The sequence below is a fragment of the Scyliorhinus canicula genome, chromosome 15, assembly GCF_902713615.1.
Source record: "Scyliorhinus canicula chromosome 15, sScyCan1.1, whole genome shotgun sequence".
Classification (NCBI taxonomy): domain Eukaryota; kingdom Metazoa; phylum Chordata; class Chondrichthyes; order Carcharhiniformes; family Scyliorhinidae; genus Scyliorhinus; species Scyliorhinus canicula.
Window position 1 is genome coordinate 43,397,317 of NC_052160.1, and position 17,875 is coordinate 43,415,191.

At 47.5% G+C, this 17,875-nt stretch overlaps 1 protein-coding gene across 2 annotated transcripts in view; it reads right to left on the minus strand.

Moving 5' to 3' along the window:
• prkcba (protein kinase C, beta a) overlaps positions 1-17,875 on the minus strand; it is a 405,247-nt gene that overhangs the window by 71,316 nt on the left and 316,056 nt on the right. For both annotated transcript variants that reach the window (XM_038821091.1, XM_038821090.1), the window contains exons 8-9: positions 5,429-5,528; positions 3,466-3,609 (exon numbers count right to left, since the gene is read on the minus strand). In XM_038821091.1, the coding sequence (XP_038677019.1) occupies positions 3,466-3,609; positions 5,429-5,528 (244 nt within the window). The remainder of the gene's footprint in view (positions 1-3,465; positions 3,610-5,428; positions 5,529-17,875) is intronic.

Consider the following 17,875-nt stretch of genomic DNA (forward strand, 5'->3'; position numbering starts at 1 on the left):
TGTTAACTGTTTACACCAATTCTCTGGAGTTTCCCAGATTTTCCACTGAGGTTACAGTAATGAAATTCCCTTCTGGATTGCTTAGCCATCTAAAACACTTTTATCTTTGAACTTTCTACTTTTCCACCAGTACTGAATCTGTGAATATGGTCCCCACTAAATGCATTTCTTTACACTGGTGTTCCAGCTCTGTTACCAGCAACCCAACACACTACAATACCATAACACCGCCACAAAACATGATATAGCATTTTACCAGCAACATGACATTGGACAACACAAAATACCAGTGACACAGCAACAAATAAAATGCAATAGAGCATCAAGCCAGCACAATATCAAAGGACATGACATAATAAAATGTAACATTATGTAACTACATACCAACATGGACCACAAACACATCAACTATTACCACAATAAAATGACTAGAATATAACAGAATAAAATATTAAAGCCTCACCATATGATACTAGAATACAAAGCCAGGGATGTACTTCTGAGGCTGTAGAAGGCTCTGATCAGACTCCATTTGGAGTATTGTGAGTAGTTTTGGGCCCCGTATCTAAGGAAGGATGTGCTGGCCTTGGAAAGGGCCCAGAGGAGATTCACAAGAATGATCCCTGGAATGAAGAACTCGTTGTATGAGGAACGTTTGAGGACTCTGGATCTGTACTTATTGGAGTTTAGAAGGATGAGAGGGGCTCTTATTGAAACTTACAAGATACAGCGAGGCCTGGATAGAGTGGACGTGGTGAGGATGTTTCCCTTGTAGGAAAAACTAGAACCAGAGGACACCATCTCCGACTAAAGGGACGATCCTTTAAAACAGAGATGAGGAGGAATTTCTTCAGCCAGAGGGTGGTGAATCTGTGGAACTCTTTGCCGCAGAAGGCTGTGGAGTCCAATTCACTGAGTGTCTTTAAGACAGAGATAGATAGGTTCTTGATTAATAAGGGGATCAGGGGTTATGGGGAGAAGGCAGGAGAATGGGGATGAGAAAATATCAGCCATGATTGAATGGCGGAGCAGAGTCGATGGGCCGAGTGGCCTAATTCTGCTCCTAATGTCTTATATCTTATGACACATCATCAATGCGGATTCTCAGAATCTGGACCATTTGCCACATACATAGCCCCTCTTGTTCCTGCGCCTGTGCATATCATGTTTTTTTCCATTTACTGTTACCTTAGAATTTTTATGATAATGGAAGAAGGTCTGTTGAGGATAGCATTGTAATTTGCAATGAGTTTCAGTGAATCCACAAGTTTGTTCTTGGGAAAGTGCAGAGGGAGCTTTATGCTGTGTCTAACCTGTGCTGTACCTGCCCTGGGAGTGTTTGATGGGAAAGTGCAGAGGGAGCTTTATTCTGTATTTCAATAACACTGCTCTTTTTAATTCATTCATTGGATGTGAATGCCACTGGCAAGGCTATTTATTGCCCTTCCCTACACTACTGAATAGTTTGCTCGGCATTTCAGAAGCAGGTGGGGATTTCTACAATAATCCAGTAGTTTCATGTGGTGGGATTTTCTGGTCACAACAAAGTCGATGGACTCTTGAGCGGCGCTCCCACCCACCGCAACAGAACTGGAAAATTCCACCCAAGTCACCATTCCTGATATTAGCTTCTTGATTGAAATTTATTTAATTAACGGAATTTAAAATTTCCCAGCTACATCGGTGAACGCTGGATTAGTAGCTCAAGCCTCTGTATTACTAGTCCATGAACTTAACAACTATGCTACTGTACAATGCAATAGTACACCACAGACACATCAACCAATACAATAACACAAAGTAACTAGAACATACAGAATAAAACATTCAAACCTGATATATGATCAACGTTGATACTCAGAATTTGGACCATTCATCTGTACTCTTGCTCCCACAGGGCTGCTTTGGGGACTGTTTGATGGGATAATGTGAAGGGAAAGTGTTTGAATGGAGATTCATGAGGAGGCCCGACTCAGGAACTTGCCTTGGCTGATGCGAAAGCTACCCCCAAATTAACCAAAGTGTCATTTAATTTTCCGTTTTATTCAACAAAATGATTCTGTCCAATTTGTGAGTATAAGATCTCAGGACAATCAAATCTAAAAACCAGAGATTCTGGAAATTAACCAGACGATTGATTTGTTTGATTATAGGGCATCAGTAGGACATTGGGGAAGAGAGACTGGCAGGTAATGAAAATGTATTCATATCTGGATCAGAGTTAATGAGATTTTAGAACAGAGAACCCTGAAGCTCCTCCTGGGCACAGTACTGATTACAAACATCAATTCAGAGCCATCTGCTTGGAACGAATGCGGTGGATGTGAATGATAAACTGGAGGCCCAACTCTTGTTCATCCAATTTGGATTCATACCCTCAGGATGTGGAATGAATGTCATGAATCCAGCTATCGATTCAGAATGTCCACCTCATTCCTCACGTTAGAAAGATTCGGTGAAACACCCCAGGGTGCATAAAAGGTGCACTTTTCTCTTACACATTAAAACCTGAGAATGCACAAATTACTTTCAGCTATGCCACTGACTCACAGCTCTCACACCAATTCATTGGTTTAATCAATGTTGTATCTACTAAATGATAGGTGATACTTGCACCATGACTTTTCTCCATCAAGCATTTCCCATTGAAGGTCAGACATGATTCAGTGGGTCGCAGATTTCTGTCCATATAGGGCATTAATGAAACAGGTGGAGTTTTACAACAATCCAGTGGTTTTACGTGGTGGGACATTCTGGTCGCAACAAAGTTGATGGACTCTGGAGCCGTGCTCTGCATTTTCTGACCCCCTCCACCCCCCCCCCCCCCCCCCCCCCCCCCAACCGCAACAGGACTGGAAAATTCCACCCAAGTCACCATTCCTGATATCAGCTGCTTGATTGAAATTTATTTAATTAACAGAATTTTACATTTACCAGCTGCGTTGGTGAACACTGGATTATTAGCTTAAGCTAGTATTACTAGTCCATGAACTTAATAATTATGGTACTGTACAATGCAATAGTACACCACAAACACATCAACCAATACAACACAATAAAATAACTAGAACATACAGAATAAAACATTAAAACCTGATATATGACCAGAGTGGTTTCGAGGCCGGCACACTGGCTCAGTACTACAAGGGGGTAACACAGTCAGCGGTGCAGTCTTTGGGATTAGTCGTTAGGCTGAGGCCCTGTTGGCTCCCTCAGGTAGATATCAAAGATTCCACAACACTATTTGGAAGAGAAGTAGCGGGTTCTCCCAATTTTTGACCAAACATTTATCCCTCAACCAATCATCACTGAAACAAAAGACTAAGTATCTGACTCCTGCTACAATTTGGGAATTTTTCCCCCATTTGTAACGCATTGAGCAGAGCTTGTGCAAGTGCATATTGGACAGGTTACTTCCCAAATACAACAACAGAAACTGAACCAATGGTGCAGTGTAACTCTTACTTTCCCAAAGCTGCCCTTCCCCAGCACCATCAAGAAGTTGAAGTCAGCCAGCTTCATCCGATCCCGATTGCCATTGTCAATTTTGGACCACGAGCTGGATCGCTTCTCCTCAGCTGCCTTAGAACCCGGACCAATTCTGGCTCTCTGCAAATAAAATAAAACAGCTAAAACTAAAGCTGTGGGAGGCACTTGGGATAGCCCATAGAGTCAGGGTGGCTATTACAGACTCCCAAATGTAGAAGCAGTTGGGTGTGGAGTCAGTATAGTGTGGGGGCAGGGGGGAGTCGCGAAGGTGGAGACACAGGAGTGGACCACAAGGATGGAAGTACAAATGGGAGACGCTGGAACAGAGCTCCAAGAGTGGTCACTGCTGGAAAGATACAGCCCAAGATATACTGGGGGAGGGGAATACTGTTACATTAGCGACCAGCACTGCGGGCAGAGCCTCAGGAATAGGAGGCACCATGGAAAATGCTGAAGATGGAGGATCAGGAATGGGCTGGTAATGTGTGAAATGATTTTGTTAGTGTTGCACGGGATCCAAGGAGTACGAGTGGCTGCGATCCCAGAAGTGACATTGGATGGGAAGGCTGGGAGTCACTGGATGCGTTTGGGAAGAGATGCTATCAGTAGTTCTGAGATTAGTCTCCAGGAACGATGGGAAAGAGGACACATGTTGAAAGAAATGCTGAGGATGTGGGGATACCGAGAGTGGTTAGAAATCATTGTGTGAGGTTGCAAGATGTACACTGTTAAAGTTACCCCAGCGCAACACCACAGACAGCAGGGTATTGCAAGCCATAAAATCAAAAATAAAACAATGGATGTTGCACAAGTCAATAAGAATAACATTTTTCAGTTATCCAAAACCTTTGATCAGCATCTATCAGACAAGCTCAGCACTCAATGCTGTTTCTCTCCTTCACAGAATTTGAGTAACATAAACAACAGTGTAATCTTCCTGAATGTTTTACAGGAATTCTTCCTCCTGAATAGGATTCCAGCCTGCAACTCACTCTTCAAGTATCCATTATTCTAAATGGAAGCACCTGACCCTGCAAATAGATTCCAGCATTTAATTCACTTCCAGGTATTTGTTATTCTATACATAAACCTCACTGTAGTATTCCCGCAGCAGTGGTTCATATGGAGTGATAGATACAGTGGACTGTCAGGCTGAAGAATAATATCCCCACCTCTAATGAATAGAATTATTTGCATTGTCCCAACATTCCTGTCCCTTTGAATTGAGTACAGTCAGTTATCAGCAAGCAGCCAGCAGCGATCACGGAGCAACACCAGGATAAATGAGAAGAGTGAGGCAGCAAGCACAGCAAATAAAGGTTACTTAGCAGACTGATAGACAGAGATGGGTGATGTGTGTGCAGACAGAATTTCAATTAATTGTACAGATAAATGCCGCAGGCCGCAAAATCCATTTGGCTGAAGTACTGACAATAAATGCTGCTCCTCTGGGTCATTCATTGGACAAACAGTCCATCATCAGCATTTTCGTAAATTATAAATAACACAGGAAAGAATGACTTTAAACTGCTTGCAACATACACATTTTAGGAGGGGTTCTTTTCAAATGTCCCACTGATCCTTCTGGTCTTGAAATCCAACATTCTGCATGGTTTCCCCTAGTATCTCATATTTCCCACGTAACAGTCCAACTTGGAACACCCATCAAACAGTTGAGTGAGAGTTATAGGCGGGAATATAATTGAGAGGCACCTGTGGCCTACATGTAAAATAATGGATACCCAGGAGTGAGTTACAGGCTGGAATCTAATTGATGGATTTGGCATGAGTTACAGGCTGAATGTTAAGATTGTGTACTTACATAATTCTCCATTCGCAAGATGGTCAGCTCTCTCTGCCTGTGTTAGTTATTTATTGTATGTTGTTAAAAGAACCACTTCATTCAGCTATCCTGAATCTGATTTGCCTTGAGACTTACCTCAAACTTCTGCCTGAGCTCCTCATTTCCTTCAGAGTCCTCTTCCGGTGGCACTGGCACATTGTAATATTCACCTTCCTCCTGGCTCAGCAACTTGTACCTGTGTAAGAGGGGATTTATTTTCTTTTTTGAACTGGCTGCATATTTGTGATGCATTCGCAATCCTGCATTCTCAGCTTATGAAATATTTCATAGTGTGTGAAGGCAAATTCATATCTTGAATGTAAAACATTTAGTATTAATGCTATATTTCCTGATTGAGACTTTGGGGGCAATTTAACTAAAAAAAACAACTGAGACAATTCTGGGCAGGATGCGGCAGTAACGACTACGCTATTGAACAACACACAGTGCAATTCAACGGAAAGATTTCTAAGTTAATTTGTGACGGGTTTTCAGGGAACCCGTTCTGCCGGCAGGTTCCCCACTATCCAAGGATACTTGGTCACTTTTTTTTGGACTCTGGTTCCACCAGTTTCTCACCAGTTTAGCCCACACTTGGGGTGCGTCCACTGGCCGCGCTGCACACTTGCTCGAGCGCAGTGTGGCTGGTGAATGCCAGGAGAGGCTTCTCACGGGTTTCCCGGCAGCCTTCACGCCTCGCGGGATCCACCCAAGACCCGCAAGGCGTCAGAGTCAGGATCCCACCCAAAAGGGGCAGGACAAACTGGCGCGTGCCAAAGTCGATTTAAAACTGACTTCAGCAAATTTTTACTCCCTAGGAAAGCCGCAGCCGGACACCATTCAGCACTAGTCCACACAAATGTGGACCAGGTGGAACGGCACCCGGGGGGTCTCCTTGGCTAGAGATCCATGGGGGCTCAGGATTAGTGTAGGGTGGCTCCCTGGCCCTCCCCCTGGAATGTGGGCACCTTAGCACTGCCACCCTGGGACTGCCAAGGTACCCAGTTGGCACTACCAAGCTGGCAAGAACACTGCCAGGGTGGCAGTGCAAGGGTGCCCAAGTGCCAGAGTGACACTGCCAAGGCTCAGGGACCAAGACAGGCCATGGCCATAAAAAGAGGATGGAGGGGGGTGTGAATGGTTTGGGGGGGGGGTACCTGAAGAGTGGGGACCCTCAGGGACCCCATAGCGAAGTGTCCCCACTTGGGGGAAGTGCCCATATGTGTGAGGGGTGACTTTACTCATGGTGGGGAGTATGGGGGACCCACAAGCTCACTTAGAGATCGGAGCACCCTTTCAAAATGGTGGCCCGATCTTGGGGTTCAGCTCCTATTATGGGCCAGGGTTCAGAGAACACCAAAGTATATCATGGAGTTCACCTGACCCACAACTTTGAATAGATTTTGGTTATGGGGAGCACAAGGGCCCACGTGACAGGTGCGATGCAACAGAGATCTAAAGTATTTTAAAAACAAAACAATGTTTATTCTATGAATCCGGTTAACATTTTATAAACACACAGTAAACTACTTATCAACTACCAACCCTGATAAACCCCCAAAAAGATACAGTACTCTATAGGTAACCCTTAGTAACTTTCCGAACAACATCCTCAGGTCAAGAAACCCTTTTTAACAAAGACAGCAGGTATGAATTTTCTACAGAAATAGGTATTACTTTGAAATCATCAAGTGATCTGGAGACATTCTTTAGTGAGAGAGAGAGAGATATACACCTTCTTGTTTGAATGCAGCTCTCCAACTGAAAACAAAACTAAAACAGAGCCAAAGAGAGCTTCCAGCTCAAAATGGAAGTAAAAAGCAGAATCGCATTCTAGCTCCACCCACACAATGACCTCGCTGCAGCCATTTGATAAATCACACTTTTCTTTAAAGGGGCATTCACATGACACTCCCCAGTGCTGAAAACATTTGGTGATTCTCTGGAAAAGTTTCGAAATTCATTTATGCCGATTTTTCAGGGAGTTTCCCATTCAGCCCATCAAGACTACACAAACCCTCTGAAAGAGCACTCTACAGGCCCACTCACGCATTACCCCCCCTACCGGACAACTTTGCATAGCCAATCCACCTAACCTGCATATCTTTGGACGGTGAGGTGAAACCAGAGCGCCTGGAGAAAACCCACGCAGACACAGGGAGAACATGCAAACTCCACACAGACAGTCACCTGAGGTTGGAATTGAACCCGGGCCCCTGGTGCTGTGAGGCAGCAGTGCTAACCACTGTGCCACACCTTAATTAACGTCAAAGTGCTCAGAAATATTCAACTGACATAGGCATCAAAAATTATATAGCTCTTAAGCAACATAATTTCTGATCATTTAGCATAATTTATTTGCCTTCAAATACTCAGAAGTACTCAACTGACTTCAAAAGTGATAATAAATTATTCTTCACTGTAATACTCCCACGCTGAGGGGCGGAGGCCTAAGAGTGGGACTGGCTAAAATCTGACAATGAATGACGACCAGGAAGGGAACCGGCATTTTCTGATGGTCCCAGCTGGGACTATTTGTACTCCCTGCCACTTTGCGGCTTGAATTGACTTGCGGAATAAAACAATCTGCTTTGAACCTCTTTGGAGCTCTTGTGATTGTAATTCTCATAAACAAGTTCTAGTGACCACAACTGAATTTGACCAAGTTTCAGGCATCAGTTGATATAAACAATATCATGCCATGGATTTTTTGAAGTCCCAGCTGATGCAGTATGTTATGCATGCATTGTGTAGATTGCATTCATCCAGATCCCATTGAGACACACTATAATTTCCAGGCTTTGGTTTAAGTGGGACTGCCGGAGGTTGCAGTGCTATTTGTGTTGTTCCTCGTGTCTTAATAAAGCTCGTAGTCTCAAATGTGGAGAAGATGCTTTATTGTGAATTCGTTCTCTCTTCAGAGCTTAACATACGGCTACCTCAAATACTGCCTGCTTGTGTCCTGCTATCAGTTCTGCCTTCTGTGAAGTGTGTCCTCACTTCCTGTCCCAGTGTATTTATATGGCTCTCCCGTGCTCCCTCTAGTGTTTGCTCAGTTGTATTGCATCTAGTTAACTTGTGATCACCACACTATTGTGACCCACCATGGCAGTCAATGTCTCAGCATTAACTATTTTTGGTAAAGGAAATTCAATGGGAAAAGCCATTGTCAAAGATAGACCTAACTGAAATTAGGTTCTTGAGAGACAACACCCCGAGATTAATACTGACACCAACACAGCCACATTAATTCACTATTATTTCAAAGTTAAATCGGGGATATAGATAATAGAATTTGGGTAAATGGAATTGAGCTTGAAGATCAGCCATGACGTAACTGAATTTCAGAACAGGATTTTGTGGGCTGAATGTTCTCCTCCAATGCTAGGAACCGAAAAGGTGACTGTAAAATAACCTTGCCCCGGACTATGGCCGTGTGGTTAAACCATTCTTTCTCAACTTCCGGTGGCGGCCATGCTCGAGGCAGTTTTTTTTGTCCTTTTCTCCATTTGTTGGACAGATGTTTTGGTGGAAAAAGGAGTAGAGGTGGTTGAGGGAAGTTAAACTCCACTGGTGTGGCTGGTGGATGGATCCACAGACCAGATGTGGGTCGAGAAGAGGGGAGCTGTTAGAGCAAGAAATTCTTTGTGCGCCACAAGTGACGATGGCGGAGGGTAAAGGTTCAGCCCTGCCAGCCCAATGGTCAACAAAGCAGCTGATGGACTTCTTAAATTATAAGTTCACCCGGCAGAGGAGGGAAGCCCAGGAGTACCTAGCCAAGGCAGTGGAACCACTACAAGCTGGAATTGATTGGGTGGAACAGATTTCATTTTCATTTCATGCTGGAGTACCATGGCCAGGCTCTTCAGAAGGTGGAGGAAGTGGTGGGAGAGCACGAGGGGTAGCTTGCCTCGTTGGCGGCCGAGATAGGAATGATGTGCGAGACCCAGAAGCGGCTAAAGGAGAAAAGACGGAGGATCTGGGGAACCACTCCTGGAGGCAAAACCTAAGAATTGCGGAATGCCTGAGAGCATCAAGGGAGGGATGCTGGTTCATATTTAGCCAAGATGTTGGAAAAGCTAATGAGGGAGGGGGCCTTTGACCGATCCCCGGAGGCCGATCGGGCGTATTGGGCGCTGATGAGGAAGCCGCAGGTAAATGAGCTGCCGAGGTCGATGGTGGTATGGCTCCACCGATTCTGCGACAAGAAGATATAGCGGTGGGAAAGGCAGACGAGGTGGTCCACCGCAGAAGGTAATGAGCTCCGGGTGTACCAGGACTTGGGCGCAGAACTGGCGAAGAGGAGCGCCGGATTTAATCGAGTGAAGGCTGCCCTCTTTAAGACGGGGATGACGGGCAGCATGGTGGCACAGTGGTTGGCATTGCTGCCTACGGCGCTGAGGACCTGGGTTCGAATCCTGGCCCTGGGTCACTGTCCGTGTGGAGTTTGCACATTCTCCCCGTGTTTGCGTGGGTTTCATCCCCACAACCCAAAGATGTGCAGGCTAGGTGGATTGGGCATGCTAAATTGCCCCTTAATTGGAAAAAATAATTGGGTACTCTAAATTTTAAAAAAAAAGAAGGGGATGAAGTTTGGGAAGCTGTACCCGGCCCGCCTCTGGGTGACTCACAACGGCCGATTATTTTGGGACACCAGAGGAGACGATGGAGTTTGAAGGGACAATGGACTGGCAGGAGGTGTACATTGAACTGTGGAGGTGTGAGGAGATGTTGGGGGTTTTTTCTGCCTTTTTTGTTTTTGTTGCCTTTTGTTTGATGATTATGGGAAAACCTCTTTTTTGAGAGGTCTTGTTGGTTTCTGTGGCAGCGTGTTCGGGAAACATGGAGGATGACTGCATCTTTTTCTTATTTCATTATTGTTTTTGATATCGAGGTGCGAGAGCGGGGGGGGGGGGGAGGTGGATCAGTGGGACCTAGGAGGTTTGGCGCCATGTGCGGGGGCAGCCAGGATGCCTGGGCGGGCTACCTACCTAAAGGCAGGGCAGTGAGGGGTGAGCAGGTGTTAGTGTAGCAGAGGGGGATGGGATTGTAGTTCTGCTTTGGAGGGGGGGGGGGGAAAGAGAGGATGGGGGCTGCTGACAAAGGAGTGGTTGCTGTGGTGCAGCAAGAATGGAGGCGGTGACGACAGACATCTGAGGATGGGCCTGGAGGATTGCGTCACACGGGCCGGGGGCTGGCCCAAGAATGGATATTGTTGACTGGCGGCGGGTGGGGGGGGGTGGGGGAAGGGATGACCAGGTTGGTCACATGGAATGCGAGCGGGCTGAATGGGCCAGTCAAAAGGTTGCGTGTGTTTGCGTACTTGAAGAGCTTGAACGCAGACATGACCTGTTTGCAAGAAACGCACTTGAAGTTCGGGGATCAGGCTAGACTAAGGAAAGGGTGCATAGGGCAAGTCTTTCATTCGGGATTAGATATGAAGAGGCGGGGATGGCAATGCTGATAAACAAATGGGTGGCCTTTGAGGTAGGGAATATTGTGGCAGATTCAGGAGGGAAGTTTGCGATGGTGAGCGGGAAGCTGGAGGGATGCCAGTGGGACGATGTGGTTCATGAGGCGGGGCTGGCAAAGATGCCGGACCTGGACTCGCACCGGTTGATCATGGGAGGGAATTTTAACATAGTCATTGAGCCAGGGTTGGACTGGTCGAACCAGAGGCCAGGGAGGGTGTCGGTGGTGGCGAAAGAGCTGAAGGGTTTATGGAGTGCAACGGGGGGGGGGGGGGGGGGGGGGGGGGTGGTACTGATTCTTTTGTGGTGGACAAGGTGCTGCTGGCGGGGGCTGTCGATTTAGAGCACTCGCCAATCGTGCTTACAGCCCAGCGCCCCACTGGGTGGACTTGCATGTGGATCGGGAGGGGTGCTTAGCGCCCACAGTGGACACTGGAGATAGGGCTGTTAGTGGATGAGAAGGTATGCAAGCGGGTGAGGGCCGCCATTTGGGGGTACGTGGAAGTAAACAATACAGGTGAGGTTTCGGCTGCCACGCTATGGGAAGCACTGTTGGCAGTGCTTGGAGGGAGTTTATATCGATCTCGGCACATAGGGAAAAGCTGGAATGAGCAGAGATGGCAAGGCTGGTGGACGAGATCCAGCAGGTGGATAGGAGATATTTGGAGGCTCCAGAGGCAGGATTGTTGAAGGAGAGGCAGAAGCTCCAGATGGAGTTTGGTTGGTGTCCACGGGGAAGGCAGTAAGGCAGTTGCAGAGGGCCAGATGGGCACTATATCGGTACGGGGAGAAGGCGAGCAGGATGCTGGCCCACTTAGGAAGCAGGTAGTGGTGAGGGAGAGCAGAAGGGTGAAGAATGGGAGGGGAAGGATGATTCTGGACCCGGTGGGGCTAAATGGGGTTTTTGAGGAGTTTTAATGGAGACTTCACGAATCGGTGGGGGGAGGGAATATGGTGGTTCCTGGACAGGTTGGAGTTCCCCAGGATGGAGGAGGACTTGGTGGATGGGCCCCCATTGGACTGGGTTTCGCTATATGTGGACGACCTGTTGTTTTATATTTTGGACCCACTGGGAGGCATCAGGGGAATTCCTTAGAGGAGTTTGCCCGGTTTTCCAAATACAAGCTAAACATGGGGAAGAATGAGGTCTTCTCGATCGAGGCCAGGGGGCAGGAAAGGAGGTTGGGTGAGCTGCCATTTAAGATGGTGATCTTCAGATATTTATCCAGGTAGCGCAGGGATGGGAACAACTTCACAAATTGAATCTGGCACAATTGGTGGAACAGATGAAGGGGGATTTTAAGAGGTGGGATGTGCTGCCGCTGTCGCTTGCGGGGGAGGTGCAGACAATGAAAGTAACAGTGCTCCCGAGGCTTTTATTTGTTTTTCGTTCCAAAGATCATTCTTTAGTAAAAATGAATTTGTTGATCTCGCGATTTGTGTGGGCGGGGGAAATCCCACGGGTTAAGAAGGTTCTGTTGGAGCAGGGGCAAGGGGAGCACAGGCTGGCCATGCCAAACGTAATGAATTATTATTGGGCAGCGAACATCGCTATGGTAAAGCAGTGGGTTGTGGGGGAAGGGTTGGCATGGGGACAGATGGAGGCAACCTCTTGCAGGGGTATGAGTCTGGGGGCATTGTTGACAGTGCCTCTGCCTTCCTTGCCAGCCAAGTACTTCACGAGCCCGGTGATGGTGGGGGCCCTGCGGGTGTGGAGACAGTGGCGGCAGCATTTGAGGTTGGAAGGTGCCTTGAGGTTGTGGGCACCGATTTGCGGTAATCATAGATTTGCACTGGGGGGCTGGATCGATTTGGAGACCTGTTTGTGGTGGGCAGCTTTTCGAGTTTAGAGGAATTAGAGGAGGAATATGAGCTGCCCAGCGGGAACAGGTTTAGCTACTTACAGGTACGAGACAATGCGAGGAAGCAGGTGACATCTTTTCCCATCTGCCACCCTGGGACTACAGGTCAAGGAGGTGTCGAAGGAGGGTATGGGGAGGGCAAGGTGTCCGAGATTTACAGGGAGTTAATGGACTGGGAGGGAGCCCCGATAGGAGAGGTCAAGAGGAAATGGAGGCTGGGTTGTGGGAGAAGGTTCTGAGGAGGGAGAATGCATCTTCTTCATGTGCAAGGTTTAAGGTAGTTCACAGAGTATATATGACGGTAGCCAGGGTGAGTAGGTTCTTTGAGAGGGTGGTGGAGGACAGTGTGGGCAGTGCGCGGGGAAGGCTGCAAACCATGTCCACATGTTTTGGGCAGGTCCAAAGCTGAAGGTGTTCTGGCAGGGCTTCGCAGACATCATGTCCGAGGTGCTGAAAAAGGAGACATGATGTCGAAGCATTTTATCTTGCACTCATCAGGACAGATTCGAAAGAGTACAAAATCTCAAAGGGAACAATATACATTGCATAATAAATGGGTGCGGATTGGTTGGCAAGTCCACTCTGATTAAGTGTTGCCATGGCGAATGCATCAGGGAACAGTTAAATGTCAAGTTTGTGTTTAAATTCAAACTGGACAGGTTGACTCTGATTGGTCAAGGCATTGCCATAGGGAGTGAACCAAAGAATGGCTGTCCCCCAAGCTTCTCTTCAATTGGAAAAGACGTGTGGCCATGCTCCTTCTGCCTGCAAAGGCCTGTGTGTAAATATATGCACATTTAATTTTAATAATCTTTATTGTCACAAGTAGGCTTACATTAACACTGCAATGAAGTAACTGTGAAAAGCCCCGAGTCGCCACATTCCGGTGCCTGTTGGGTACATTGAGGGCGAATTCAGAATGTCCAAATTACCTAACAGCATGTCTTTCGGGATTTGTGGGAGGAAACCGGAGCACCCGGAGGAAACCCAGGCAGACACGGGGAGAACGTGCAGACTCTGCACAGACAGTGAAGCAAGCCGGGAATCGAACCTGGGACCCTGGAGCTCTGAATCAATGGAGCTAACCAGTGCGCTACCATGCCACACCTTTCTAGCATGTGTAAGTGAGCCACAGTGGGCCCAACTGATAATCTTAAATTGTGTAATTTCAGTGTAATTCTTAGTACAATCAGGATTGTTTAGCAAGTGTTGCCCGATCGTGGAGTCACATCTAATGCTGGACACTATGGGTGGGATTTAGTGGCCATGCAAGCAAATTATGTAATGGCTGCTAAATCTCACGAGGGGCCAAAGACGGGATTTGCACCAGCGAGATTTCGGAACGTAATCTTCCTGTCCCCTTCTTGATAACGCGATCAAATTCATGCCCAGGAAGGATGCAAACCTGATTTGCATAAATCCAAATCCATTATAATATACTTAGCGTGGTTAATGTCATAACTTCAGCCCTCATTGAATCTTGGCTACCAACCGACTTGATGTCACGCAGGCTCAAATTCTACTGCTTTTTATAAACGGGAGCCAGGCACCATGATCTCAGAGAGGGTGTAAGGAGGTGAGCACAGTTCCAACCAGCACCAGGGGTCCATGGGGACATGGCCCTTTGGCCAGCACCAGAGGAGTGGGGGCGGGATCTGCAGGTTTTGGGTATTTCTGGGGTAGGGGTTGCGGCTGGTGTGAGTGGTCCTGAGGTCCGCTGCCTGTGTGGTTTACAAGTTTTTCGAGGGCTGAGGCAGTCTGATGCCTGTGGCATGGGAGGGGGGAGGGGGGGGAGGGGGGGGGGGGGGCTACGGGGCCATGTGAGATGGAGGGTGTTGTGTGATGAAAGTGAAGGGGGATGGGCCAAATTGGCTTAGTGAATGAGACCCTGGAAGAGAAGGCAAGACAATGTCCAGCATTGGGGCAGGGGGATGGGGGGGGGGGGGGGGGGGGGGGAGCCTGTTCAGGAATCTTCATTGTAGCTCTGGGAATGGTGCAGTCTGAGTAAGAAGGGTGCCTCTACGTATTTTCCATCCCTGAAGTGGAAAGCAATTATGCCCTCTACCATTCCGGAGACTCATGCTCGTCACACTAATTGGCCATCAAGAGTTAACGCTTAACAATGCCAGCTGGGCAGCACGTGGCACAGTGGTTAGCACTGGGACTGCGGCGCTGAGGACCCAGGCTGGAATCCCGGCCCTGGGTCACTGACCGTGTGGAATTTGCACATTCTTAGTGTGTCTGCGTGGGCTCCCCCCACAACCCAAAGGTGTGCAGATTAGGTGGATTGGCCACACTAAATTGCCCCTCAATGCCAGCTGCCCACATTTTCGAAGTCAATATAAATAGTTCCCTTTGAGATATGGTATTCTTGCAAATCTGCCCTTTTGAGTGCAAAACATAAAAGGTTTGGCAGCATGGGCACAATCCAACCGTTATACTGCACCTGAAAAGTAGCTCGCCATGGCGCAGCATGGTCGATAAAAGCCGTGAGAACCCGCTCCTAGTATCTACCCGGCTTGCAAAACCTTGCGAGATCCAATGCGATCTCGCGAGATATTGTGATATAAATCCTGCCCATTGTGGCAGAATCATTCTCAGCAAATCTGCATATTAAAGTGATACAGCTCGTCTCACTTTTTAAGAAAAATGTTTTTATTAAGGGTTTTTCATATTGTACAGAAAAAAGGTATGCGTGACCAGAACAAAAAAAAATATACACATATCGGTCACCTTTCATTATTTACATCAGTTAACGTTTGTTATTTACAAAAGTTAAGGCTTCTTTTTTACTTTCTCCAGTAGGCATTAGTTCTAGCTGGGTCCCCTGCCTCCCTCTTCCCCTTTTCTTCCTGATCCCACTCCCCTTCTGGCATGCCCTCTTCCTTGACCAGTTTTTATGTCTTATTCCTATTTAGTTGGCGTGATGCTGTGTATTATGCTGTTTGCTATGCATGCTTGGCCTCCATGTCTCTTTATTTCCCCCCCTCCTCCCCCCTTTTGTTTGCGTCATTGTTATACTGCGGCTTCCCTCTCCCTTCCTCTGGCTTATTGGCTGTTGGCTACAAACAGGTCTTGGAACAACTGTATGAATGGCTCCCATGTTTTGTGGAAGCCTTCTTTGACCCCCGGACGGCAAATTTAATTTTCTCAATCTGGAGAAATTCTGATAGGTCGGCCAGCCAGTTTGCAGCTTTGGGTTGTGCTGATTGCCAGCCGAGCAGGATTCTCCCAATTCAACATGATCATGCAAATTCAGTATCCCACTCCCGCTTTCTCTCCATACTATTTGATCCCTTTAGCCACAAGAGCCAGGTCCAGCTCCCTCTTGAACAAACTCTATACAACAAACTGACCCCAACAGCTTTATGTGGTAGAGAATTCCACAGCTTCACATCCCTGAGAGAAGAGTTTCTTCCTTATCTCAGTCCTGATTGTCACTCTCGGGCATGGCTCTACCCTCATCCTGACCACCTTGGACATTGCCTTGGAGAAGGCTGTCCAGAACGCGACAAGTCTGGGGCAAGACCAGAACATGTGGGTGTGGTTGGCCGGGCCTCCTTGGTATCATTGGCATTTGTCCTCCCCTTGTGGGAAGAACCTGCTCATTCAGGTTCTGATTAAGTGGGCTCTGTGTACCACTTTCAGCTGCTTTAGGTTCTGCTTTGCACACATGGAGGTGGAGTTGATCCTGTACTTTGCTTCGCTCCAGAGTTCCAGTAGTGTGCCTGCCCTTGCCCATACAGGTCGCAGCAGTCCCCCCTCCCCAGTATGTCCGTGTCCAGGAAGTCCTCTAACAGCGATTGTTACAGTGATTGTGGGTACGCTTTTGTTTCTCTCTGTAGGATGTTTTTGGCTGCATGCATCTTAGCTCATTACCCCACATCAGCTGGACATTCTGCTAGTTCCTGCAGTGTTGCCAGTCTGCTGTCAGTGTAGAAGTCCCCAAGTGTCAACTATCTCCCATCCTGTCTCCACCTTTTGAAGGTGGTGTCCATTATGGCTGGCGCAAACCTGCGGTTGCTGCAGATGAGGGCTTTAACAGACATTTGGGTTAATCCGAAGTGCTGTCACAATTGGTTCCAAGACCAGAGTGTTGCAATCATCACTGGGCTTGTTGAGTGTTTGTTTGGTGGGGATAGGAATGCAGCCGTGGCCAAGGCCCGAAGGGAGGGCCCGTGCAGGATTCGTCCTCCATTCGCACCAACTTCTGACTCTTTTATCCATCCCTTTATCCTTTCCACAGTTACAGTCCAGTGGTAATATTGCAGGTTTGATCGGTATGGATCTGAACAGGAAGAGGAACCTGGACAGTACGTTCATCTTGAGCGTCCCTGCCAGGGAGCATGGGAGTGAGACCCACCTCTGCAGGTCCTTTTTTACTTCCTCCACCAGAATAGTCAGGTTCCATTTGTGGATCAGTGCCCAGTCATGGGCGATTTGGATCCTCAGGTTGCTGAAGTTGTATCGGGCTTGTTTAAATGGCAGCCCCTCCAGCTCTGCCCCACTTCTTGTAGGTCCACAGGGAAGATTTCACTTTTGCTCAAGTTGAGTTTGTAGCCTGAGGAGGCGTCAAATCCTTTCAAGAGCTTCATGATTCCCTCCATGCTGCTTTGCGGGTCCGAGATGTAGAGAAACATAGAAAATAGGAGAAGTTGGCCATTTGGCCCTTCGAGCCTGCACCCCAATTCAACATGATCATGCAAATTCAGTATCCCACTCCCGCTTTCTCTCCATACTATTTGATCCCTTTAGCCACAAGGGCCAGGTCCAGCTCCCTCTTGAACGAACTCTATACAAAAAATTGACCCCAACAGCTTTCTGTGGTAGAGAATTCCACAGCTTCACATCCCTGAGAGAAGAGTTTCTTCCTTATCTCAGTCCTGAATGGCTTACCCTTTAATCTTAGGCTGTGACCCCTAGTTCTGGTTGGCCCCAACATCGGGAACATTCTTCCCGCATCTAGCTTGTCTAGTCCCATCAAGATTTTATCTGTTTCTGAGATCCCCTCTCATTCTTCTAAACTCCAGTAAGTACAAGCCCAATCAATCCAGTCTTTCTTCATATGTCAGTCCTGCCGGGAATTGGTCTGGTGAACCTTCGCTGGACACCCTCAATAGGAAGAATGTCCTTCCTCAAACTAGGAGACCAAAACTGCACACAATACAATGGTGTGGCCTCACCAAGGCCCTGTATAACTGCAGCAAGAC